This window comes from Eschrichtius robustus, chromosome 13 (genome assembly GCF_028021215.1).
Source record: "Eschrichtius robustus isolate mEscRob2 chromosome 13, mEscRob2.pri, whole genome shotgun sequence".
NCBI classification, from domain to species: Eukaryota; Metazoa; Chordata; class Mammalia; order Artiodactyla; family Eschrichtiidae; genus Eschrichtius; species Eschrichtius robustus.
Genome location: NC_090836.1, coordinates 43,354,047 through 43,380,336, shown reverse-complemented (window position 1 = coordinate 43,380,336; position 26,290 = coordinate 43,354,047). Strand labels below are relative to the sequence as shown.

At 44.2% G+C, this 26,290-nt stretch overlaps 1 protein-coding gene and 1 non-coding gene across 2 annotated transcripts; one reads left to right on the top strand and one right to left on the bottom strand.

Annotated features, from left to right (window-relative positions):
* The first annotated feature begins 1,149 nt into the window (after positions 1 to 1,149).
* SMAGP (small cell adhesion glycoprotein) lies at positions 1,150 to 26,167 on the top strand. The gene is made up of 4 exons (XM_068560173.1): positions 1,150 to 1,232; positions 2,135 to 2,206; positions 24,630 to 24,710; positions 25,417 to 26,167. The coding sequence occupies exons 2-4, from the start codon at positions 2,173 to 2,175 to the stop codon at positions 25,593 to 25,595; spliced, it is 294 nt and encodes a 97-aa protein (XP_068416274.1). The 5' UTR covers positions 1,150 to 1,232; positions 2,135 to 2,172; the 3' UTR covers positions 25,596 to 26,167.
* On the bottom strand, positions 7,505 to 7,580 carry TRNAG-GCC (transfer RNA glycine (anticodon GCC)). The gene has a single exon. It is a non-coding gene; the product is annotated as a tRNA-Gly (tRNA).
* Positions 26,168 to 26,290: the final 123 nt, after the last annotated feature.

Sequence of the window (26,290 nt, the reverse complement as noted above, 5' to 3'; positions counted from 1 at the left end):
AAATGAACATGCACAATTCCTGTCTCTATCGATCTATATAAATATTGATTCCCAAACCTAGAGACTGCCTCCCAGGAATAAGAAGTAAGCACAGAAGTCTGTATCACTGGGAGGGAAGACAGAATAACCACAAGAGTTCTAACCCTAAACAGGAAGCCAAGATAACATTTACTGACCACTTACTGTGTGCCAGGTAAGCTTCTAATGTTTTAAATGTATCAATATTAACTCATTCCATCCCCACAGTAGATACTGCCCCAGATAAATGAAACAAAACTGTCTAAGATCACACAGCAGAGCAGATTCCAGAGCCTGTGTTTATACTTTACATCCTTACTCATTGAGTTCCTCATTAATTTGGGAACATTTCCTGCCAGAAAGAAGCGAGTCAAGAGGTGACTAAAGTATGGCATTAATTAGTAGTTAAATTGATGTGCTTCCCAGGTGCTAGAACCACGCTATGAAATGGCATGATTTTTCAGGCCCCCATTTCAGGGATGAGGGAGCAGATTTTAGAGATGTCAAGTAATTTGCCCAAAGTCACACAGCTAAGAAGCAGCGGAGCTGGGACTGTTTGAGTCCAAAGTCCACAACGCTCTTAACCTCTACACTACACTGCCTCAGATGAATTCGGGCAAGGAAGATCCGAATGGGGCAACGTTCCTCTCCCCACCTCACACCCCGCTCCCCGGCCCGGGGTGTGCCCACTAAGTTAGCTTATGTTCCAAGCTTCTGGATACAGACCCATTTACGTTAAGTGATATGCAAACGCAAGTAAATGTAATTTTCCACATTTGCTGAAAATTCAAATAACGTCGATGGCGGGGAAAGAGGACACATCCCATTAGCTCCGGGCTCACTCTGATCCCGTGCCCTCCCGTGCCTCGAGGCAGGCGGGGGAGGAAGCGGCTCCGGATGGAGAGTAAAGTGACAATCGGAGAAGGAAAAGCAGCCTTTCCTCCCGGGGGAGCTGAGGCGGCCCGGCGGGCAGAGGGAACCTGCAGAGGGCGGTTTCTCTCCTCTTTTCCTGTCCCACCCAGCCGGCCGCCCCCTCGCCCCCCCCCCCGCCCCCGGCCGGCCTCGGCAGCTAACTCTGAGCGTCTTTGCGCTGCTTCCTCAGCTCTGGGTCCCCGGCGGGTCCCCGCGGTGCCTGCGGTTCCCGCCCCCGTCGAGTTGAGCAGGACGCGCGGCGCGGCGCCTGCCGTTCCCCTGCAGCCCGTCCGACTGGTAAGGTGAGCACGCGGAGGTGGGGACCCGGGCAGGGCCGGAGGGCCAGGCGAGCCCGGTCGCCCACACTCACGCTGCAGCCGCCGAGGCCGCGTCAAGAACTGAAACCGAGAGCGGCCGAGCTCGGGCCTCGGCTGGAGCCTCCCGTCGCGGCGGCTCGGAACCGGTGTCTGGGACGGGCCGCCTTCGGAGCGCAGCGAGCCCTGCCTGGCGCGGGTAACGCAGGAGGGCTCTGGACCGGGGTCAGGGCGCGGGGGGCGGTGCCGCGGGCTCGAGCCCCGACGTCCGCGGACGCGGCGAGGGCCCCAGGGTGCCAGAGTCTCGGCCGGGCCGGTGGTGGGCGGCCGCGGGGGCCAGGCCAGCGGGGCTCGGTAGACCGCGCGGACGTTGCAGCGGACGACCGAGGGGGCACTGGGGGCGGAGGGCCGAGCCCCGACAACCGGCCGTCTCGGGCGGGCCAGAGGGCGACTGACGACCCTCCCTCCGGTGCCCGGCGCCTGGCTCCCCGGCCCGGCCCCGGCGCTGCCCCCGCACCGGCCCCGAGCCTGGGCCGGGGGCCTGACCTCCCTGCGCTCTCCTGACACCTAGTGGACGGCTTCCCCCAGACTGCGGGCTGGGAGAGAACCGGGGACCTGTTACCTCGCCTGGGTGAAACTGGGTCCGCTGCTAATTTGCATACATTTACCTAACTTTCTCAGGCCTTGAGAAACCTCCTAGGTGAATGTGGTGGCCCAATGAAAGGATCCCCGGATAGACGTTCAATAGGGCGGCGGGGGGTACGGGGGGAGAGTTGGGGAAGGGACTCAGGAAAACCTGGCACCAAAGGCTTTCCTGGGATTTCCAGTCGTCTTCAGCCCCAGGCATGGGCCTATCCACCTCATTCCGCTCTTTGTCCCTCTTCCTACAGATCTGCACCTCACTGCAGGTGCCCGTCCACCTGCCGAGATGACTAGCCTCCCAACCACGCCTTCTCCAGGAGGTAGGTGAAGGCCTTTCCCACTTCAACTGCCCCACCCTAGCCCAGTCCTGGAATTCCCTGAGCCCTCTGCCCAGGTGGGAAGACTCCCACTACTCTCCACCTGCCTCACACCAGAAAAGGTCCTGGGAGGAAGCAGAAGGCAACCAGCGTGCACACTTTAGTGCAGTTTGAATCTGAAGTTTCATGCACCTGGACCAATTCCTGGTACTACTACTTAGAGCTTTGTGACCTTGTGAGCTACCCTCTAAGCTCCAGTCTCATTTGTAAAACGGGGGAAATAGTACCTTATTTGTGAGGATTAAATGAGATAATCCATGTAAAACACCTAGCACAGTGTCTCATATCTAGCAAGCACTCAGTAACATCGGTTATTATTACTGGGTGCTTGTTAGAAAAGCCCACCTATTCCTAGAAAGGAATTCTGCGGCACGTGGGATCTTAGTGCCCCCCACCAGGGATCGAACCCGCGGTGCCCCCTGCTTTGGAAGTGCAGAGTCTTCACCCCTGGACCGCCAGGAAAGTCCCTCTGCCTGCTTTCTAATTCCACTCCTCTTTATGATTCACTCCAGCATCAAAAATCCCTTGTTCCCCGGAACTATTGTTACCCTTGTTCCCTAGTCAGGGATCCCCCTCTTTCCCCTTCACGTTAAGAATGGATTCCCAAAAAAAAAAAAAAAAAAAGAGAGAATGAGAATGAATTCCTACCTTACACTTCATAACCAAGCTGAGCTGGACAAACCATCAGATATTCATTGGTTGTTTTCATTACATGTTAATTAGGGTAAGGGAGGAACAAAACCTTGGTTGGTCTATACACCTTTGTTTCCATATGCGGTCTCATTTGTCATTAGGACAGACATTCTCTGCTTTACTGATGTGGAAACACGTGAGTGAGAACCCCAGGGGAAGTCAAAGGCAGTGTCCTCTGTGACTGGTGATGTGGCAATTCAGACCCTTAGTTGTCTGCTGGAGATAAGAAAAGGGAGAAATGGGTAGCCGTCTAGATTAGTTAGTACAGGCTTCATGAGTGGGGAAGGGATGGAGCCCTTACCCTTGAAGGATGGGTGAGGTTTATACAGGCAAAGAGGGGTGCAGCAGGGATTCCAGATAAAGGTAGCGCCGCCACTTCTGAAACTACAGAGACTGTGCTTACCTTGGAGGGAGGGTATTCTGGGGACAGGGCAGAGGACCTCCAGAATAAACCTGCCTGTAGGGAAGAGAGGTGATGATTGCTTGGGCAGCTGAGAAATTAGGACTGGGACAAAAGCAGATCTATATACATTCTGTTTTAAATGTTGTGGTAAGATAAACATAATATAAATGTTACCATTTTGATTATTTTTTGGTGTACAGTTCAGTGGTATTAAGTATTGAGTGATATTCACATTGCTGTGCAACTGTTACCACCATCCATCTCCAGAACTTTTTCATCTTCCCAAACTGAAACTCTGTATCCATTAAATAATAACTCCTCATTCCCCCTTCCCCACAGCCCCTGGCTACCACCATTATACTTTCTATCTGTATAAATTTGACTAGGTACCTAGTATAAGTGTAATTATACGAAATTTGTCCTTTTGTCTCTGGCTTATTTCACTAGCATAACATCTCTGAGGCTCATCCATTTTGTAGCATGTGTCAGAATTTCCTTCCTTTTTAAGGCTGAATAATATTATATGTATATAATGTGTATCATTTTGTTTATCCACTCATACATCAATAGATACTTGGGTTGCTTCCACCTTTTGGCTGTTGTGAATACTGCTGCTGTGAACGTGGGTGTACAAATATCTCTTTGAGTCCCTGCTTTCGATTCTTTTGGGTATATACCCAGAAGTGTGGTAATTCTGTTTAATTTTTTGAGGCACCACCATACTGTTTCCCAGGGTAGCTATACCATTTTACATTCCTACCAGCAATGCATAGGGTTCCAACTTCTCCACATCCTCGACAACACTTGTTATTTTCTGATTTTTAATAGCGGCTATCCTAATGGGTGTGAATGGTATCTCATTGTGGTTTTGATTTACATTTCCCTAACGTTTAGTGATGTTGAACATCTTTTCATGTGTTTATTGGCAACTGTATATCTTTTGGAGAAATGTCTATTCAAGTCCTTGCCCATTTTTCAATTGTCTGGTTTTGTTGTTGTTGAGTCGTATATTTACATTTTCAACCCAACAAGTGACGTGAGTGGAGTGGCATTTTAGGACATATCATATAGTCCCCTACCCACTGGGTCCAAGCAAATGTAAGTTCAGGGACAGAAATGGAGAAATTACAGACAGGGTGAGGGCTTGTACTTTGAAGAATGGGATCACTGAGGGTCTTGCATGTCTCTTCCCCACCTCCCCACCTATGCCGTCTCACATCCCTTTGCCCCAATCTATAAAGATCTCCTAAAGGAGATATCCTTTTAAGAGGGCTGAAAGTGAGGGCCACATTAGAACTTTCAGGGGCCCTTGGCACTTTTGCCTTTGTGGGCCCATTCCTCCATTTAAAAAGGTAATATGTTAAAAATTGTATTTTACAACTGTGTTGGTATAAGGAAGAATACAATATTAATATACAATAAAATCATTAATGGTTATATTTATAATTGATTGATATAACAATATTATAATTTCCTTGACATAAACATTCAATTTTTTCTTCTGATTTTAAAAGAAATTAAGATCATTAAAAAACATTTTCATGGGCCCCTAGAAGTATGGTGGACCCTAGGCGCGTTGCCTGCTGTGCCTAGTGCATAAATTGCCCTCTTGGAAGGAGAGTGGGGTGGAATAGGCATTGTCCGCTCTGCCCACCCCACTGGGTAAAGCCCATCCCTTGCCATGTAGTCACACTAGCTACATCCTAGGTTGTCCTCACTCTAGATTCGACGCTCAGTGTTGTTCATCTCGCTTATTCCTCGTCACAACCCTGTGAGCACGTTTCATTCTCGTTTTACAGAAGCAAAAACTGAGGTTCAGGGAAGTTAAGAAATTTTCAGAGGTTAGGAAATTCTCCCAAAGTCGTGCAGCTAATAATGGCAGAGGCAGGATATTGTGCCAAGTCCTGTATTCTTTCCGTCATGGTATACTGCTCTCAGCCACTCCACCCCATGGCTGGGGCACATGAAAGAGAAGGAAGGAGAAAGGGAGCAGAATTCCAGGGCGGGTTCCCATGGAAAGGAGAATTGGGGGAGCCGCCCTTTGCTGGGCAGGGCTAGAGCAAATAAATAGGTTGTCAGACTCAGGTGGCAAAGGATCTGATGCCTCAGTGATAAGAGATTTAGCCCAGGAACAAGGGCCACAAAGAAACCAACCGGTATCTAGGTTAACAAAAAAAAAGGTGAGTGAGCCAAATAGATCTTGAAGTTCATTTGCTGTAGGTTAGGATTTGGGTGGAGCCTCAAATCTCAAATCTTGTGGTCCTCAGCCCCAGGCCTCCCTCCTTAAAGAAAATAGGTGCTACAGTCTTTCTAAGCCTGAGAAGGGAAGGAACAAAGTAACATTCTTTTTTTTTTAATATTTCTTCTTTCCTTAGTATATTGCCTTTCTTATTTATTTATTTATTTATTTATTTATTTATTTATTTATTTAGGCTGCACTGGGTCTTGGTTGCGGCACACGGGATCTTCACTGAGGCATGCAGGATCTTTTAGTTGCGGTGGGCAGACTTCTTAGTTGCGACATGCAGACTTAGTTGTGGCATCCAAACTCATAGTTGAGACATGCATGCGGGATCTAGTTCCCTGACCAGGGATCGAACGCAGGCCCCCTGCATTGGGAGCACGGAATCTTACTCACTGGACTGCCAGGGAAGTCCCCAAAGTAACTTTATTCCTTTGTTTGGAAGAGGAGACAGGAGAGAAATGGGGTAGGAACAGGAGATAATAGGGGGAAAGCTGTAAACCATTTCCCCCCTTGTATGCCACGTTTCCTGAACTTAGTTTACTTTGTGGTTGTTGTTCTTTCATTACAAAGCTATTACATGCCCCTCAGGGAATAACCTTCTAGACTTTTTCTATGTGTGTGTGTGTGTGTGTGTGTATATATATATGTTTATAGTTTTATTTTATTTTACTTTTTTTTACAGACATGTAATCATATAACACATACTGCCCTAGCAATTTGCTTTTTTCGTCTAACCACATATTCTGTCCCAGTAATTGCAGATCTACCACATTCTTTTTAACAACTGTGTACTATTTCCAGAATGAATGACCTGTCATTTATTTAATCATTCCTCTGCTGATAGACATTCAGATATGTGTCACTCTTGCAAACAGTCCTTTAGTGAACACCCATCCTGCAATAAAACTCTGAGAACCAAACCCAGTGGACACGTCAACAAAATGTTTAGCTGGAGGCAGAGCAGGGATGGTTCCAGAAGTTGCAAAGAACCTTGAAGTGAAGAGATAGATTTAAAGCCTGGCTGGGCCAACCACTGAGTGACGGTGGGCTGGTTGACGAAGCTTGCTGAGCTACCTCAATTTTCTGGCTTGTACATAATGATAATACCAACCCTACTTACATCACATTCTTGGGATGGAGATAAAATAATGTATGTTTTGCAAACTGTAAGTCATAAATATAGATTACCGTTCTGATACGTAAAGCCCGAAGGCTCCAGCTCATTAGCTCGGACACCCTGTGACTTTTAGTCTGAGAAAACCTCTTCTGTGTGGAGTAGAATTCAAATTCTTGATTTTTTTTTTTCTTTTGGCCTTGCTGCGCGGCATGCAGGATCTTAGTTCCCCGACCAGGGATCGAACCCATGCCTTCTGCAGTGGAAGCACGGAGTCTTACACACTGGACCACCAGGAAAGTCCCTGATTTGTTAAAAATTTTTATTGGACTATAGTTGATTTACAATGGTGTATTAGTTTCTGCTGTACAGTAAAGCGAATCAGTTATACATATACACATACCCACTCTTTTTTAGATTCTTTTAAATTTTTGATTTTTTAATAGACATTTTATTTTGGAATAATTTTAGATTTATAGAAAAGTTGCAAAATAGTACAGAGAGTTTGTATACCCTTCAGCCATGTTTCCTCAAATGTCATTTGGTACATTTGACGTCGATAGAGATGACCACAGTACATTTGTGAAGACCAAGAAATTAACATTGGTATGATACTGTTTTTTTTTTAATGCATTATTCTTTTCAATTTTAATTTATTTATTTTTAAAATATTTATTTATTTATTTTGGCTGCACTGGGTCTTAGTTGCGGCACGTGAGATCTTCATTGTGGCATGTTTAGTTTCAGCATGAGGACTCTTAGTTGCGGCATGCATGTGGGATCTAGTTCCCTGACCAGGGATCAAACCCGGGACCTCTGCATTGGCAGTGCATAGTCTTCTTACCCACTGGACCACCAGGGAAGTCCCAACATTGGTATGATACTGTTAACTAAACTACAGACTTCATTGAGAGTTCACCAGTTTGAAAATTTTATTTTGTAGAGAATTCTGATAGAACATTTTCAATTTATAAAAATTCTAACATTAAGGCTGAGAAAGGTCCTGAGGGTCAGATAGTTCAACTACCCATTCTGTGCTGGAATTCTCTCTCCAGTTCCCCATGAAGCATCTGCCCTGTTTTGCTCTTCGTTCTCTGGGGAAGACATCCATCTCCCATTAGTTTCTGCCATTAGTCCTCTTGTACAGGTCATCGTTGGTATATTCAAAGACAGCATTCAAGTCCTAACCCTCCATCCCCAACTAAGTTTTCACTCAGCTTTCTCTTGCAGGCTTTCCTGATCTGATATGGTTTCCAAGCCATTCACTGTGTTGGCTGCTTAGCTCAAAACTGGCACCCAGATGCAACTCAGTGGCCTAGAAGTAGTGCAGAGTAGGGCTGCACTGTTGATGCTGTTGTAGAGACCACATTTATATTCATGGTGCCTAAAATAACAGCAAGTTTTAAATATTTTATGATTATAAAAGTCATTATCATCATAAGAAATTTGGAAGATAAAGGAAAAGAAAGAAAATAAAAAGTATCCAAAATTCTACGACCTTCCTATCACTCTTGCTGCTATTTTGGGTTCTATTCTTCCAGTGCTGGTGAATTTCTAGTGATCCCACTGTAAGTCTTTTATAGATGCTGCTAAGCTGTGGCTTCCCCATTATTTGTGAGTAGTTGATTTCCCGGACCTAAGAGCAAGGTGTGTGTTGAATTCTCATCTTGTTCAGTTTGGCCAATTTCTCCAGTCATTTTAAATCTCTGTTTATCAGCTTACTAGTTGCCCCTCTAACTTTGAGTCCACAGATTTGTTGAACCTTCCCTGGGTCTACTGGGGTCTGTATTTACCCAAAGGACACTAAACCCTTCCACAGTAAGCCTGTGTGGAAGGCACCAATAAGGCAGAACACCAAAACAAAAGCTCTCACAAAGGATTTAATATTCACTTTTTTTTTTTTTTTTTTTTTTTGACTGTGCTGCCTGGCTTGTGGGATCTTAGTTCCCCGACCAGGGATTGAACCCGGGCCCTCGGCAGTGAGAGCGCAGAGTCCTAACGACTGGACAGCCAGGGAATTCCCTCACTATATTTTAAAAACAAGCAAAAAAGCCAAGAGTTGTTACCATAAAGGGAAAATGTATTATTGGACTTTCTTATATCTGTCTTGTGATTTAGTATTTTTATTTTTATTTTTTAATTTTTTTATTTTTTAAATAAATTTATTTATTTTTATTATTTATTTATTTATTTATGGCTGTGTTGGGTTTTCATTGCTGCACGCGGGCTTTCTCTAGTTGAGACGGGCGGGGGCTACTCTTCATTGCGGTGCGCAGGCTTCTCATTGCGGTGGCTTCTCCCGCTGCGGAGCACGGGCTCTAGGCACGTGGGCTTCAGTGGTTGTGGCATGTGGGCTCAGTAGTTGTGGCTCGCAGGCTCCAGAGCACAGGCTCAGTAGTTGTGGCCCACAGGCTTAGTTGCTCCGCAGCATGTGGGATCTTCCCAGACCAGGGCTCGAACCTGTGTCCCCTGCATTGGCAGACGGATTCTTAACCACTGCGCCACCAGGGAAGTCCGTATTTTTATTTTGAATTACACAAAGGCCTTAATTTGGCCCTGGCATGGTCTGACATAATAATATCAATTCAAAAAGAATTAAGGTCAAATCCCAGTGGAAGAAGAAGCTCTGTTTAGACTGGCATCACTCCATTCCCTGATGGCCAGTTACTCCCCCCACTTAGTCCTTTTTTTTTTTTTTAATTTTTGGCCACGCTGCACAGCGTGCAGGATCTTAGTTCCCCGACCAGGGATAGAACCTGCGCCCCCTGCATTGGAAGGTGGAATCTTAACCACTGGACTGCCGGGGAAGTCCCTACCCAACTTAGTCCTCAATAAAGCCAGGCTGTGTTACTCCACAGGGATATTGGAAACACTCTATCACGGTTCTGGGATGAGACGTTGGCTATTCAGGCAGCACCTTCAACTCATCTAACCCCCTCCCCATGCTCACTCTCAGTTGATGACACGGCCTTCTATTTTCTGGAGCAAATTAAAGTTCTCAGGAGAGAACTGCCAAAGGCTCCCACTGCCCCCATCTACCTACTGCCCACCTCCATGCCCATGTGCACATTAGTCATGAACGATCTCTGCTGTCTGCAGCCAATCCCTTCATCCGTGCAGTGGGTCCCATCCCTTCAAGGACATGGCTCCAGCCGTCAATTGTTCCCTCTCATCTGAGTCATTCCTGTCCATACATAAACAGGCTGTCATTTCTCCCACCTAAAAAAAGCAAAAATAAAAAAAAAACTTGAACTCTCTTCCCCCTCCAGCTATAGCCCTATTTCCCTGCTCAACTTTACAGAAAAAAAAAGTTTATATTCTGCCTTCAGTGCCTTTCCTTCCCTTTTTTCTCTTTTTTTAATTTTATTTTATTGAAGTATAATTGATTTACATGTTGTGTTAGTTTCAGGTGTACAGCAAAATGATTCAGTTATACATATACATATATATCTATTCTTTTTCAGGTTCTTTTCCCTTATAGGTTATTACAAAATACTGAGTTAATGTCCTGTGCTATATGGTAGGTCCTTGTTGGTTATCTATTTTATAGATAGTAGTGTGTATTTGTTAATCCCAAGCTCCTAATTTACCCCTCCTCCCCCTTTCCCCTTTGGTAACCATAAATTTGTTTTCTATGTCTGTCTGTCTATTTCTGTTTTATAAATAAGTTCATTTGTTTTTGTTTTTTTTTTAGATTCCACATATAAGCAATATCGTATCATATTTGTCTTTGGCTTACTTCACTTAGTATGATAATCTCTAGGTCCATCCATGTTGCTTCAAGTGGCATTATTTCATTCTTTTTTGTGGCTGAGTAATAGTCCATTGTGTGTGTGTGTGTGTGTGTGCGTGCATGTGTGTGTGTGTGTGTGTGTGTGTATGTATATATATACCACATCTTCTTTATCCATTCATCTGTCAATTGACACTTAGGTTGCTTTCTTTTTTTCTTGAACCCACTCTAAACCAGGGGTTTATACTCAGCACTTCACCAAGCTTCTCTTGTCAAGGTCACTCATGACCTCTGTGGGAAAACCTGGTGGTCCTTGTACTTGGTCTCTTTGGCTGCTACTCCTCAGCCTCCTTTGCTGTTTCCTCCCTGGGCTCAGTCCTTGGTCCTCTTTATCTGTACTTACTCCCTTGGTGATCTCATTCAGTCTCATGATTGTAAAGGTGCTGACTTTTAAAATCTCCAATCCAGACCTCTTCCCCAAATTCCAGTCTTTTTTTTTTTTTCCACATCACGCAGCTCACGGGATCCTAGTTCCCTGACCAGGGATTGAACCCACACCCTCAGCAGTGAAAGCGCAGTCCTAACCACTGGACCACCAGTGAATTCCCCCAAATTCCAGTCTTGATGTCTGCAATCATGTCCAAAATTGAACTCTGGATCTTCCCCTCTAAACCTGTTCCACCTGCAGGCTTCGCATGTCAGGTAACAGCAGGCATTCTCTCCCTCCAGTTACCCAGGCCTCAAACCTTGGTGTTGTCCTTGACTTCACCCCACATCCTCAGCCTTAACTTCAGAATATATCCAGAATCCCACCACTTTCTTTTAAAAAAAAAAAAAAATTATTTATTCATTTATTTGGCTGCATCGGGTCTCAGTTGCAGCACGCAGGATCTTCGTCGCGGCATATGGGATCTTTGTCGACGCATGTGGGATCTTTCGTTGCAGTGTGCAGGCTCAGTAATTGCCCCGCAGCATGTGGGATCTTAGTTCCCCGACCAGGGATCGAACCCACATCCCCTGCATTGGAAGGTGGATTCTCAACCACTGGACCACCCGAGAAGTCTCCAGAATCCCACCGGTTTCTCACGGGACTGCTGCTAGACCCAGCCAGTGCCTTTGTGCAGACTAGAAAAAGACTCCCTCCTTTGGGTGGATTCAGCTGTGCCCACGTGCTGGGTATAATCTGCTTCTCCTCCTGTCTCCACCTTCCCACAGCCCGTTGTCCACACGCAAATAGATCCTTTAAAACTCAGTTTCTGTTTCAATTACCTATTGCTGTGTAACAAACCACGTCAACACTTAGTGAATTAAAACAACAGCAATTTATTATTTCTTACCATTCTGGGAGTTGGCTGGGCACTCCTCTGCTGTTTTTATCAGTGCTCACTCATGCAGCTGCAATCTGCTGGAAGGTCCACTGGGCTAGAAGGTCCAAAATGACCTCCATCACATGTCTACCAGTTGGTACTGGCTGTCGGCTGAGCTGGGGATGCCTCAGTTTTCCTCCGTGTGGCCTCTTATCCTCCAGTGAGCCAGACTGGTCTTCCTTACAACATGGTGGTCTCCGTGTTTCAAAAGGGCAATCTTTGGAATTTCAGGCCCCACCCTAGACTTAATGAACCATAGTCTGTATTTTTTTTTTCATTATTTTATTTTATTTTTATTTTATTATTTTATTTTTGGCTGCGTCGGGTCTTCGTTGCTGCGTGCGGGCTTTCTCTAGTTGCAGTGAGTGGGGGCTACTCTTCGTTGTGGTGCGCAGGCTTCTCATTGCAGTGGCTTCTCTTGTTACAGAGCATGGGCTCTAGGAGTGCGGGCTTCAGTAGTTGTGGCACACGGGCTCAGTAGTTGTGGCTCGTGGGCTCTAGAGCACAGGCTCAGTAGTTGTGGCGCATGGGCTTAGTTGCTCCGCAGCTTGTGGGATCTTCCCGGGCCAGGGCTCGAACCCGTGTCCCCTTCATTGGTAGGCAGATTCTTAACCACTGTGCCACCAGGGAAGCCCCTATAGTCTGCATTTTAACAAGCTCCCTAGGAGATTCTTATGCACTGCAGAGTTTGAGAAGCACCCCTTTGAAATTTAAATCCAGTCTCTGCTCAAAAACCTCTAAAAGGGTTGCATCTCACTCACTGAAAAAGCCAAAGGCCTTCCATGACCTTCAACACCCCTCTTATACAGCCCCTTCGACTTCACCTGCTCCTCCACTGCCCCTTGCTCCTTCCAAGTGACCTCCATGATGCACCTTTAACATGCTGAGCCTGTGATGGCCCCAGGTGCTTTTCAATATTATTTGATGGCCCTACCTTGAACTTGCTGTTCCCTCTGCCTGGAATGTTCCTCTCCCACGTCTCCTCATGGCTGCCTCCCTCTTCTTCTATAGGTGTTTATTTTACTCAAGTCACCTCATCAGGGACACTCCCTCACCACCCCTATCCACATCCCAACTCCTTATCCCCCTTCCTGGTTTTATTTTCTGTATGGCACTAACCAGCATCTAATATAGTATATCTTTTACTTCTTTAACCTGTTCATTGTCCATCTTCCCCCCGCATGATGTAAATTGTATGACAAAATGTTTTTCCTTTAAGTTGTGATAAAATTATACATAACATAAAATTTACCTTTTTTTATTGCATTTTATTTTTTTTGAATTTTATTTTTTATTTTTTCTACAGCAGGTTCTTATTAGTTATCTATTTTATACATATTAGTGTATACATGTCAATCCCAATCTCCCAATTCATCACACCCCCACACCCCCACCCCCCTGCTTTCCCCCCTTGGTGTCCATACGTTTGTTCTCTACATCTGTGTCTCAGTTTCTGCCCTGCAAACCTGTACATCTCTACCATTTTTCTAGATTCCACATATATGCATTAATATACGATATTTGATTTTCTCTTTCTGACTTACTTCACTCTGTATGACAGTCTCTAAGTCCATCCACGTCTCTACAAATGACCCAATTTCGTTCCTTTTTATGCCTAATATTCCATTGTATATATGTACCACATCTTCTTTATCCATTTGTCTGTCGATGGGCATTTAGGTTGCTTCCATGACCTGGCTATTGTAAATAGTGCTGCAATGAACATTGCGGTGCATGTGTCTTTTTGAATTACGGTTTTCTCTGGGTATATGCCCAGTAGTGGGATTGCTGGGTCATATGGTAATTCTATTTTTAGTTTTTTAAGGAACCTCCATATTGTTCTCCATAGTGGCTGTATCAATTTACATTCCCACCAGCAGTGCAAAAGGGTTCCCTTTTCTCCACACCCTCTCCAGCATTTGTTGTTTGTACATTTTCTGATGATGCCCATTCTAACTGGTGTGAGGTGATACCTCATTGTAGTTTTGATTTGCATTTCTCTGATAATTGGCAATGTTGAGCAGCTTTTCATGTGCCTCTTGGCCATCTGTATATCTTCTTTGGAGAAATGTCTGTTTAGGTCTTCTGCCTATTTTTTGATTGGGTTCTTTTTTTTAATATTGAGCTGCATGAGCTTTTATATATTTTGGAGATTAATCCTTTGTCCATTGATTCGTTTGCAAATATTTTCTCCCATTTTGAGGATTGTCTTTTCGTCTCGTTTATAGTTTCCTTTGCTGTGCAAAAGCTTTTAAATTTCATCAGGTCCCATTTGTTTATTTTTGTTTTTATTTGCATTACTCTGGGAGGTGGGTCAAAAAAGATCTTGCTGTGATTTATGTCAAAGAGTGTTCTTCCTATATTTTCCTCTAAGAGTTTTATGGTGTCCAGTCTTACATTTAGGTCTTTAATCCATTTTGAGTTGATTTTTTTTTTTAACTTACTTATTTTATTTATTTATTTTTGGCTGTGTTGGGTCTTCGTTGCCGGGTGCGGGCTTTCTCTAGTTGCGGCAAGCGGGGGCTACTCTCCGCTGCGGTGCATGGGCTTCTCATTGCAGTGGCCTCTCTTGTTATGGAGCACAGGCTCTAGGCACGTGGGCTTCAGTAGTTGTGGCATGCGGGCTCAGTAGTTGTGGCTTGCGGGCTCTAGAGCGCTGGCTCAGTAGTTGTGGCACACGGGCTTAGTTGCTCCGCGGCATGTGGTATCTTCCCAGACCAGGGCTCGAACCCGTGTCCCCTGCATTGGCAGGCGGATTCCCAACCACTGCACCACCAAGGAAGCCCTTGAGTTGATTTTTGTGTATGGTGTTAGGGAGGGTTCTAATTTCATTCTTTTACATGTAGCTGTCCAGTTTTCCCAGTACCACTTATTGAAGAGACTCTCTTTTCTCCATTGTATATCCTTGCCTCCTTTGTCATAGATTAGTTGACCATAGGTGCGTGGGTCTATCTCTGGGCTTTCTATCCTGTTCCAAAGATCTATTTTTCTGTTTTTGTGCCAGTACCATATTGTCTTGATTACTGTAGCTTTGTAGTATAGTGTGAAGTCAGGTAGTCTGATTCCTCCAGCTCTGTTTTTTTTTTCCCTCAAGATTGCTTTGGCTATTCGGGGTCTTTTGTGTCTCCACACAAATTTTAAGATTTTTTGTTCTAGTTTTGTAAAAAATGCCATTGGTAATTTGATAGGGATTGCACCGAATCTGTAGATTGCTTTGGGTAGTATAGTCATTTTCACAATATTGATTCTTCCCATCCAAGAACATGGTATATCTCTCCATCTGTTTGTGTCATCTTTCATTTCTTTCATCAGTGTCTTATAGTTTTCTGAGTACAGGTCTTTTACCTCCTTAGGTAGGTTTATTCCTAGGTATTTTATTCTTTTGGTTGCAGTGGTGAATGGGATTTTTTTCCTTAATTTCTCTTTCTGATCTTTCATTGTTAGTGTATAGGAATGCAAGAGATTTCGGTGCATTAATTTTGTATCCTGCAACTGTACCAAATTGATTGATTAGCTCTAGTAGTTTTCTGGTGGCATCTTTAGGATTCTCTATGTACAGTATCATGTCATCTGCAAACAGTGACAGTTTTACTTCTTTTCCCATTTGTATTCCTTTTATTTCTTTTTCTTCTCTGATTGCTGTGGCTAGGACTTCCAAAACTATGTTGAATAATAGTGGTGAGAGTGGACATCCTTGTCTTCTTCCTGAACTTAGAGGAAATGCTTTCAGTTTTTCACCATTGAGAATGATGTTTGCTGTGGGTTTGTCGTATATGGCCTTTATTATGTTGAGGTAGGTTCCCTCTATGCCCACTTTCTGGAGAGTTTTTATCATAACTGGGTGTTGAATTTTGTGAAAAGCTTTTTCTGCATCTATTGAGATGATCATATGGTGTTTATTCTTCAATTTGTTAATATGGTGTATCACGTTGATTGGATTGCTTATATTGAAGAATCCTTGGAGCCCTGGGATAAATCCCACTTGATCATGGTGTATGATCCTTTTAATGTTTTGTTGGATTCTGTTTGCTAGTATTTTGTTGAGGATTTTTGCATCTATATTCACCAGTGATATTGGTCTGTAATTTTGTTTTTTTGTAGTATCTTTGTCTGGTTTTGGTATCAGGGTGATGGTGGCCTCATAGAATGAGTTTGGGAGTGTTCCTTCCTCTGCAATTTTTTGCAAGAGTTTGAGAAGGTAGGGTGTTAGCTCTTCTCTAAATGTTTGATAGAATTCACCTGTGAAGCCATCTGGTCCTGGACTTTTGTTTGTTGGAAGATTTTTAATCACAGTTTCAATTTCATTACTTGTGATTGGTCTGTTCATATTTTCTATTTCTTCCTGGTTCAGTCTTGGAAGGTTATACCTTTCTCTAAGAATTTGTCCGTTTCTTCCAGATTGTCCATTTTATTGGCATAGAGTTGCCTGTAGTAGTCTCTTAGGATGCTTTGTATTTCTGCAGTGTCCATTGTAACTTCTCCTTTTTGCATTTCTAATTTTATTGATATGAGTCTCTCCCTCTTTTTCTTGATGAGTCTGGCTGAAGGTTATCAATTTTGTTAATCTTCTCAAAGAACCACCTTTTAGTTTTATTGATCTATGCTATTGTTTTCTTTGTTTCTATTTCATTTATTTCTGCTCTGATCTTTATGATTTCTTTCCTTCTACTAACTTTGGGTTTTGTTTGTTCTTCTTTCTCCAGTTCCTTTAGGTGTAAAGTTAGATTGTTTATTTGAGTTTTTTCGTGTTTCTTGAGGTAGAATTGTATTGCTATAAACTTCCCTCTTAGAACTGCTGTTGCTGCATCCCATAGGTTTTGGATCGTCGTGTTTTCATTGTCATTTGTCTCTAGGTATTTTTTGATTTCCTCTGATTTCTTCAGTGATCTCTTGGTTATTTAGTAACGTATAGTTTAGCCTCCATGTGTTTGTGTTTTTTATGGTTTTTTCCCTGTAATTTATTTCTAATCTCATAACGTTGTGGTCGGAAAAGCTGCTTGATATAATTTTAATTTTCTTAAATTTACCGAGGCTTGATTTGTGACCCAAGATGTGATCTATCCTGAAGAATGTTCCATGTGCACTTGAGAAGAAAGTGTAATCTGCTGTTTTCGGATGGAATGTCCTGTAAATGTCAATTAAATCTTTCTGGTCTATTGTGTCATTTAAAGCTTATGTTTCCTTGTTAATTTTCTGTCTGGATGATCTGTCCATTGGTATAAGTGAGGTGTTAAAGTCCCCCACTATTATTGTGTTACTGTCAATTTCCTCTTTTATAGCTGTTAGCAGTTGCCTTATGTATTGAGGTGCTCCTATGTTGGGTGCATATATATTTATAATTGTTGTATCTTCTTCTTGGATTGATCCCTTGATCATTATGTAGTGTCCTTCCTTGTCTCTTGTAACAGTCTTTATTTTAAAGTCATTTTATCTGATACGAGTATCGCTACTCCAGCTTTCTTTTGATTTCCATTTGTATGGAATATCTTTTTCCATCCCCTCACTTTCAGGCTGTATGTGTCCCTAGGTCTGAAGTGGGTCTCTTGTAGACAGCATATATATGGGTCTTGTTTTTGTATCCATTCAGCGAGCCTGTGTCTTTTGGTTGGAGCATTTAATCCATTCACGTTTAAGGTAATTATCGATATGTATGTTCCTATTACCATTTTCTTAGTTGTTATGGGTTTGTTTTGTAGGTCCTTTTCTTCTCTTGTGTTTCCCACTTAGAGAAGTTCCTTTAGCATTGTTGTAGAGCTGGTTTAGTGGTGCTGAATTCTCTTAGCTTTTGTTTGTCTATGAAGCTTTTGATTTCTCTTTCGAATCGGAATGAGATCCTTGCCAGGTAGAATAATCTTGGTTGTAGCTTCTTCCCTTTCATCACTTTAAATATATCGTGCCACTCCCTTCTGGCTTGTAGAGTTTCTGCTGAGAAATCAGCTGTTAACCTTACGGGAGTTCCCTTGTATGTTATTTGTCATTTTTCCCTTGTTGCTTTTAATAATTTTGCTTTGTCTTTAATTCTTGTCAATTTGATTAATATGTGTCTTGGCGTGTTTCTCCTTGGGTTTATCCTGCCTGGGACTCTCTGCACTTCCTGGACTTGGGTGGCTATTTCCTTTCCCATGTTAGGGAAGTTTTCGACTATAATCTCTTCAGATATTTTCTCGGGTCCTTTCTCTCCATCTTCTCCTTCTGGGACCCCTATAATGCGAATGTTGGTGCGTTTAATACTGTCCCAGAGGTCTCTTAGGCTGTCTTCATTTCTTTTCATTCTTTTTTCTTTAATCTGTTCCATGGCAGTGAATTCCACCATTCTGTCTTCCACGTCACTTACCCGTTCTTCTCCCTCAGTTATTCTGCTATTGATTCCTCTAGTGTATTTTTCATTTCAGTTATTGTATTGTTCATCTCTGTTTGTTTGTTCTTTAATTCTTCTAGGTCTTTGTTAAACATTTCTTGCATCGTCTCGATCTTTGGCTCCATTCTTTTTCCAAGGTCCTGAATCATGGATCATCTTCACTATCATTATTCTGAATTCTTTTTCTGGAAGGTTGCCTATCTCCACTTCATTCAGTTGTTTTTCTGGGGTTTTATCATGTTCCTTCATCTGGTGCATAGTCCTATGCCTTTTCATTTTGTCTGTCTTTCTGTGAATGTGGTTTTTGTTCCACAGGCTGCAGGATTGTAGTTCTTCTTGCTTCTGCTGTCTGCCCTCTGGTGGATGAGGCTATCTAAGAGGCTTGTGCAAGCTTCCTGATGGGAGGGACTGGTGGTCGGTAGAGCTGGGTGTTGCTCTGATGGGCAGAGCTCAGTAAAACTTTAATCCGCTTGTCTGCTGATGGGTGGGGCTGGGTTCTGTCCCTGTTGGTTGTTTGGCCTGAGGCGACCCACCACTGGAGGCTACAGGCTCTTTGTTGGGGCTAATGGCAGCCTCTGGGAGGGCTCACGCCAAGGAGTACTTCCCAGAACTTCTGCTGCCAGTGTCCTTGTCCCCTCAGTGAGCCACAACCACCCCCCACCTCTGCAGGAGACCCTCCAACACTAGCAGGTAAGTCTGGTTCAGTCTTCTATCGGGTCACTGCTCCTTCCCCCTGGGTCCTTGTGCGCACATTACTTTGTGTGTGCCCTCCAAGAATGGAGTCTCTGTTTCCCCCAGTCGTGTCAAAGTCCTGCAATCAAATCCTGCTGGCCTTCAAAGTCTGATTCTCTGGGAATTCCTCCCCCCATTGCCAGACCCCCAGGTTGGGAAGCCTGACGTGGGGCTCAGATCCTTCACTCCAGTGGGTGGACTTCTGTGATATAATTGTTCTCCAGTTTGTGAGTCACCCACCCAGAGGTTATAGGATTTGATTTTATTGTGATTGCGCCCCTCCTACGATCTCATTGTGGCTTCTCCTTTGTCTTTGGATGTGGGCTGCCTTTTTTGGTGTGTTCCAGTGTCTTCCTGTCGATGATTGTTCAGCAGTTGGTTGTGATTCCAGTGTTCTCTCAAGAGGGAGTGAGCGCACGTCCTTCTACTCCACCATCTTGAACCAATCCTAAAATTTACCATTTTAAAGGATATAGTTCAGTGGCATTATGTACATTCACATTGTTGTGCAACCATCACCATCGTCCCTCTCTAGAACTTTCTCATCATCCCAAACTGAAACTTGGTAGCCATTAAACAATAACTCCTCATTCTCCCCTCTTCCCAGCTCTTGATAACCACTGTCTGTCTCTATGAATTTGACTATTCTAGGTACCTCAGACAAGTGGAATCATACGATATTTGTCCTTTTGTGACTGGCTTATTTCAGTTAGCATGATGTCTTCAAAGTTCATCCACATAGTAGCATGTGTCAGAACGTCCTTCCTTTTTAAGGCTGAATAATATTCCATTGTGTGTGTATATATATACACCATATTTTGTCTGTCTGTTCATCTGTTGATGGACATTTGAGTTGTTTCACTTTTTAGTTATTGTGAATAATGCTGCTGTGAATATTGGTGTACAAATATCTGTTTGAGTTCCTGCTTTCATTTCTTTTGGATAGATACTCAGAAGTTAAATTGCTGGACCATATGATAATTCTGTTTAGTTTTTTAAGGAACTGTGAAGGCATGAGTTTTTGCTTGTTGTGTTCACTAATCTATGCCCAGGACCTTGAACAGACCCTGGCACAAAGTACACACTCCGTAAATACTTGTTGAATTAGCCTTTTAATTTCTCTGTCTATGAACCTGGAACCTCAGTCTAAAAAGGCTGTGTGACTTGTCTGACCCAGCTTGCTCCTAGTGGTCTCATATTAACTCTTAATGCTTGTGGTTTCGAGTTCAGGACCCCCAAAGCAGTTCCTTATAACTTGTTCTAGAATTTTGCTGAGGAACTATATCAATTTCACCAGTTGTTTACAGAATCCACCTCTTTCTGTGGCCCTTCAGGCTCCTGGCCCCTCTGTCTTTCTCAGAAGCTCCTGTATCATCAATAGCAATCCCATTTACATGTTCTTTCGGTGCCCTTGGCTGTCACTTACCTGGATCCCTTTTAGATTAGTTTGGTGCTTTCTGGGTTGTGTCCCTTCTCTTGAGCTCACTTCCCCACGTCACCAAGGTTCCTGCTCTCCTTTAGTGCAGAAATCATTCTCTTTGATAGGAGACAGAGGCAAAACAGGCTGGGAGAGTTCTAGTTTCTCTGTTACCTCCGACCTCTTAGCTTCAGGCCCAGACAGCATGCCTGGCCCATTTCCTTGTTTTTGCTCCAGATATAACACTTTTTAAATTGTCCTTCCAATGTGTTTGCCAACTTGAGCTGTATAGAGCTTCCTGACACTATTCTTCTAAGTTTCTGCTTTTAACCTTTATGTGCATTTTTGAAAAGATTCACATTCTGAAAGCACATTACTGGAAATGGGCTTACAGGAAAGACAGAATTGGGACAGAACACTCAAAACTTTTGAAACTTTGTAATGAGAACCCAGAAATACAACAGTCTGAATTAAAATATTGGCAGTTAAATCTCCACCAACATTGAACCTTGAATCCCTGTCCGTCCTAGACCCCCTGTGCCCTGGGGAGTGTGCTTCCTCCTTTTAGAAGCTGGTTCCAGAGAGACTTACCTTCCAACAGAGATTATTTTCATCAAAAATAAAAATCTGATGTAGGATCTGCCTTCTTCTAGTGTTTTCTCATAGAGGTAGATTTCATACAGAGGTAAATTTCTTACATGGCTCTGCCTTCTTCTAATGTTTTTGTATAGAAGTAATTTTTTTTTGTACCTCCTTCATTTGTACTTACTGCATCACCAGATGGCTTAATGTAAGTGGAAACCAACTGATAACTGCGTCCAAGGAAGGTACTTCTAGTGCATTTTATGTTTCTTAAGGTCTTTATTGATGAAATGTACTCTTCAGTTGTAGAAAGCTTGAGGTTGCATATGAACCAACGTGACTGATATCATTCTGATATCATTCCCTGCTCACCAGTCGCCTGTGAGCAAGTTCACATTAAAGGAGCACTCTTTGTAATGCAACGGTCTGTATTTGATTGTGGTCCTCTGGTTTTTCTTCCACAACTGTCCATATTTTTTTTTTTTTAAGAATTGTGTTGCATTCTTTTTTTTTAAATTAATTAATTTATTTTTGGCTGTGTTGGGTCTTCGTTTCTGTGCGAGGGCTTTCTCTAGTTGGGGCAAGCGGGGGCCACTCTTCATCACGGTGTGCGGGCCTCTCACTGTCGTGGCCTCTCCTGTTGTAGGGCACAGGCTCCAGACGCGCAGGCTCAGTAGTTGTGGCTCACGGGCCTAGTTGCTCCGTGGCATGTGGGATCTTCCCAGACCAGGGCTCGAACCCGTGTCCCCTGCATTGGCAGGCAGATTCTCAACCATTGTGCCACCAGGGAAGCCCCCATGTCCATATCTTTTAAAACCTTGCACTTTTGGAAAGCTTGTTGTGCTGCCTCATAGTTATCTTTTGTTACCTCTTCCTCTTTTTCCCTATTGGAAAAAAAAAAAGAAAAGGACAGCGTTAGGAAGGCTTAGTATAAATACCTTGCTTGGGTTTTGGAGGGGCTAGTCCTGGATTCAGATCTTGGCTCCATCCACTGTTCCTTCATGTGTAATACGAGGGATGTCACTTAACTCTTCCCGGGCCTCAGGGTCCACATTGGCAATTAAAAACACCTGCTGTGAAGTGGTTGGTATTCTAAGGATTAATAATTATGTATACAAAATGCCCAGGACAAAGCAGGGACTTAGCAAATGGCAGCTGTTATAATTGGGATTATTTGCAGAATTTCCCAACTAGGAATCATCTACCCTCCTGGATTCTCTTTCCGAGGACTCATACATATCTGTTCTCTGAAGCCTCACTAAAATTCAGCTCCGTGGTTGGGTCCCTGGTGAACCTCATCACTGCTGCTTGTCCAGCATCTATGACAGTGCCTCTGGCACGTGGTAGGTGCAAACTAAATTCTTGTTGATCGATTGAACTGAATCTTACTCATCTTTATATTGACGCTTCTGTACATACATTATTCTTCTCGGTGCTTTGTGTATCTTAAGTTCTCAAATGTTTAAGAAAGACAAGACTGAGAGCAGCTGTAAAGAACTCTAGATCAATGGTGGGAAGATGGTGTGCAGCCCCAGGACGTTTGGGGGAGGAAAGCATGCATGGTGAGGGGCAGCAGTCTGAGGCAGTGATCAGGTGGATAAACTTCAGGGCTTGTCTTTGATGGAAGTCACAGTATAATCTCAGAAGTGACAGCCCATCACTTTGGCTGTATTCTGTTTGTTAGAAGCTAGTCACTGGGTCCAGCTGACACACGGGGAGAGGGGCTTAACACAAGGATGTAAACACCAGGAGGTGGGAACCATCGGGATTCATCTTAGAAGCTGCCTACCACACTCCTATTTTACGCATGGGAGAGAAACTGAGGCTCGGAGAGGTTTGGTAACTTCCTCAAGGTTACCTAGGACTATGCTGGGGCAGGATTCAAACCTAGAGCGGCTTTCCCTTTTAATGATGCTTGCCTGCACGTTTTCTCACTTAGCCTTCACAATAGCCCTGCAGAGTTGGTTAATATAGTTCCTACTGGTTACAGATGAGAATGGATGGATGAATCGGGAGATGTAACCATTTGCCCGAAGCCACAAAGTAGCTGACTGTATCACCGCTCCTAAAGAAAGAGTGGAGAAGGGTTTGGCCTGGCCCTGGGAGCCGGGTGGCGATCCAGGCAACCCACATCTGCTTTTCCTGCAAAACCAGGACGGCTCAACAGGCCTCCCCTGGCCTGTGTGAGAAGGTCTTTCAACACCACTGACCCCTCTTGGCACCGCTCCCAGGCTCACCAGGCCACCGCTAGTGACTGAATTTCCCTTGTCCTGGATGGAATCCTGAAGGTGTCGGGCGAGAGACAGGAATCAGGCTCACGCCCTGTGCTCCGGCCACACTGGCCTTTGGGTCCCCAGGCTCTTCCCTCTGCCTAGAATGTGCCCCACCTCCCGCCCCTTTCACCCTGTAAACTCCTACCCCTGCTTCAGCCCCCAGCTCAAATCCTGCTTCCTGGGGAGGCTGTTCCTGCTGGCAGACAGTAGAGAGTTAATGAGTGCTGCTATTACTGTTTATTGAATGAATACTGAGATGCCTCCTGTGGGTGATTTTAGGGTCAGTCAGACTGTTTTCCCCAGGATACCTCTGTCCTGCAGTAACTAACCTTTTCAAACGCCTACACTAAAATGCTAACTAGGAGAGAACTGAAGGGCTTCCTGACTTCTTTTGGAAACACTTAGAAGTCTGGGTAGTGACTTTAGGAGTGGGACTTTCAGGCTCTGAAGGACAGATAGACCAATAGCAGAAGGAGATATGGGATATATTTTAGGGTAGGAGAGGCGTTATTTCAGAACCTTTCAAATGGCAGGGCTTACTCTGGAAGCGTAGAAAAGGGTTTTAATAAGGGAAGGAGCATTATTTCATTATTAAAAAATAATGTTTACAAAGAGTTTGTAAAAACAGTGAAGAAATGCATGTGGCATATAATATAAATATATTGATATATACGTGTATATACATTTATCATTTATCTCATTTATGCAAAAATGTATTCCTAATAATAGCTTACCCTTATTGAATTACTTAATACATGTCACAACAACCCTATAAAGTAGGTACGATTATCTCTATTTTCCAGATGAGGATGCTGATGCACAGAGGGGTTAGGTAATTTTCGGAAGATCACACAGCTAGTAAAAGAGCTCAGATTGGAACCTAGTCAGTCAGCTCTAGAGCCCATACTTTTTTTTTTTAAATTAATTAATTAATTAATTTTTGGCTGTGTTGGGTCTTCGTTTCTGTGCGAGGACTTTCTCTAGTTGTGGCAAGTGGGGGCCACTCTTCATCGCGGTGCGTGGGCCTCTCACTATCGCGGCCTCTCTTGTTGCGGAGCACAGGCTCCAGACGCGCAGGCTCAGTAGCTATGGCTCACGGGCCTAGTTGCTCCGTGGGAGCATGTGGGATCTTCCCAGACCAGGGCTTGAACCCGTGTCCCCTGCATTGGCAGGCAGATTCTCAACCACTGCGCCACCAAGGAAGCCCCCTAGAGCCCATACTTTAACCACTATGTTAGACAGAGAGAAATCCATCAAAATGTTTATCGTCTTTGGTGGTGGTTTGTTTTCTCCTCTATTCTCCAGGTTTTTCTATACAGATGTCCTATAGGAGTTAAATGATAAAAGTCTGAATAGGGAAGAAGGTGGGGTAGTGAAATTGAAGGACAAACGTGTTTTAGAACAAAAGAATTCACCCCATTTCCTTTTCCACTTTGTTAAATTTTCCAGAAGAACCGATGGCCACCCCAATCCTACAGGCCACTGAGGCCCTGTCCCCAGAAGCTGAAGCCAGCACAGCACTCATTGCAGGTAACAGGCTCTGAGCCAAATCAAGGGACCTTCTGAGCTCAGGGGCTCTGTTGCTCCAGAGACAATGTGATAGACCAGGATTTTCCCTACATGGGAAAGCACCACAAATTAGAGACCAAATCCATTAATGGGCTCGTTTTGGCATGCAAGTTATATCACACACACACACACACACACACACAAGGTTATAAAAGACTCTTAGAGGCTTCGTGCCAGAGGTGCCGCCAGTAAATGACAGGTTGGGAGGTGGCCACAAATAGCTGCAGTGCATATGGGCACTACAGTTGAGTATGGGGGTAGGGATAAGGATGTGTGCAGTTTGTTGATTGGGTGAGAAAGAGGATGGGAGGGATCAGAAACCCCTACAGGAGGCTATGAATTTTAAAACCCTTCCTGTTGGGATAAGCGATTTCCTGTTTCCTTCCTTCCTGTTTCTGTCATAATCATCAGGAACTAGTTGAGAGGGAGTTCAGTTTTGTCAGAAATCAAAAGCCTTGTGTCCCTAAGCACAAAGAGGCTCCAGATATCATGTACCAAGGAAGTCGGGCTTGGTGGGAGAATATGGATTTGGAAGTGGACGCTTAGTTAACTTCAGCAGGAGGATCCTCACCAAGAGTGAGGGGACCGTGTAATGCAGGGGACCTTGTGAGTTACTGAGACGTCCTCAATCCTGAAACATCTCTGCATTTTCCCTCTCCTTTCCAAGTTGTTATCACAGTGGTCTTCCTCACCCTGCTCTCAGTCGTGATCTTGATCTTCTTTTACCTGTACAAGAACAAAGGCAGCTACGTCACCTACGAACCTGCAGAAGGCGAGCCCGGCGCCATCCTCCAGATGGAGAGCAACTCAGCCAAGGGCAGGGAGAAGGAGGAATATTTCATCTAATGGTTCCCAGACCCCAAGGAGCTTATCCAGGCTCCAGTGCTAACACACAATTTATTAGGTGAAAGTTTTATCTGAAACCGGTGAGAAGCATCGACTGATATTGGCAGAACTGAGCTCCTTCTGGGACACAGGCACAAGTGCTAACATCACCGACGCCAGGGACTGGGGACACGAAGAAAGCTGCTCATGACGTCTCTAGCCAGGCCTTTGTCATACAGCCAGTGCTTCTGGCTGACCAGCGAGGTTGAGCTGTACCAGGCAACACTGGAATATGTGCCCCGCCATCTTCACTTTTTTCACAGGTCGAAGGGAAGGAGGAGAGTTGGGGGTCACTGGATGCTCCTCTGTCCCATACCTGGTCACCTAGTGACAGCCCAAGTGGAAATAGTGTCCCATAGAAGTTCTTCCCGGAGGCCGGACACCACAGTGAAAGGCCAGGCCAGGAGGGGCAGGAGACTGTGGAGACTTCTCTCCTGATGAACGTGCCACATCCCTTAATCTGAGCCCTTCCTTTCCATATTCCCCAGCAAGCCAGACTTCTTAGGCTATTTTTCTCAGAATTAAAATCTTTCGTTGATACAGAAATCAGATTCTCATGTGCAAGAAATAACTACCTTTACACTTTTTCTTTGCTTAAACTTTGACAGTTTCTTTTGCTCACTTAACTCCTTTGCCTGTGTTCTCTCCCAAGCAAA

Excerpts from the sequence above, each read along its gene's own strand:
- SMAGP (XM_068560173.1), top strand. The coding sequence starts at position 2,173 with ATGACTAGCCTCCCAACCACGCCTTCTCCAGGAG. Across the intron at positions 2,207-24,629 it reads AACCACGCCTTCTCCAGGAG|AAGAACCGATGGCCACCCCA; the intron begins GTAGGTGAAGGC and ends TAAATTTTCCAG. Across the intron at positions 24,711-25,416 it reads CAGCACAGCACTCATTGCAG|TTGTTATCACAGTGGTCTTC; the intron begins GTAACAGGCTCT and ends CTCCTTTCCAAG.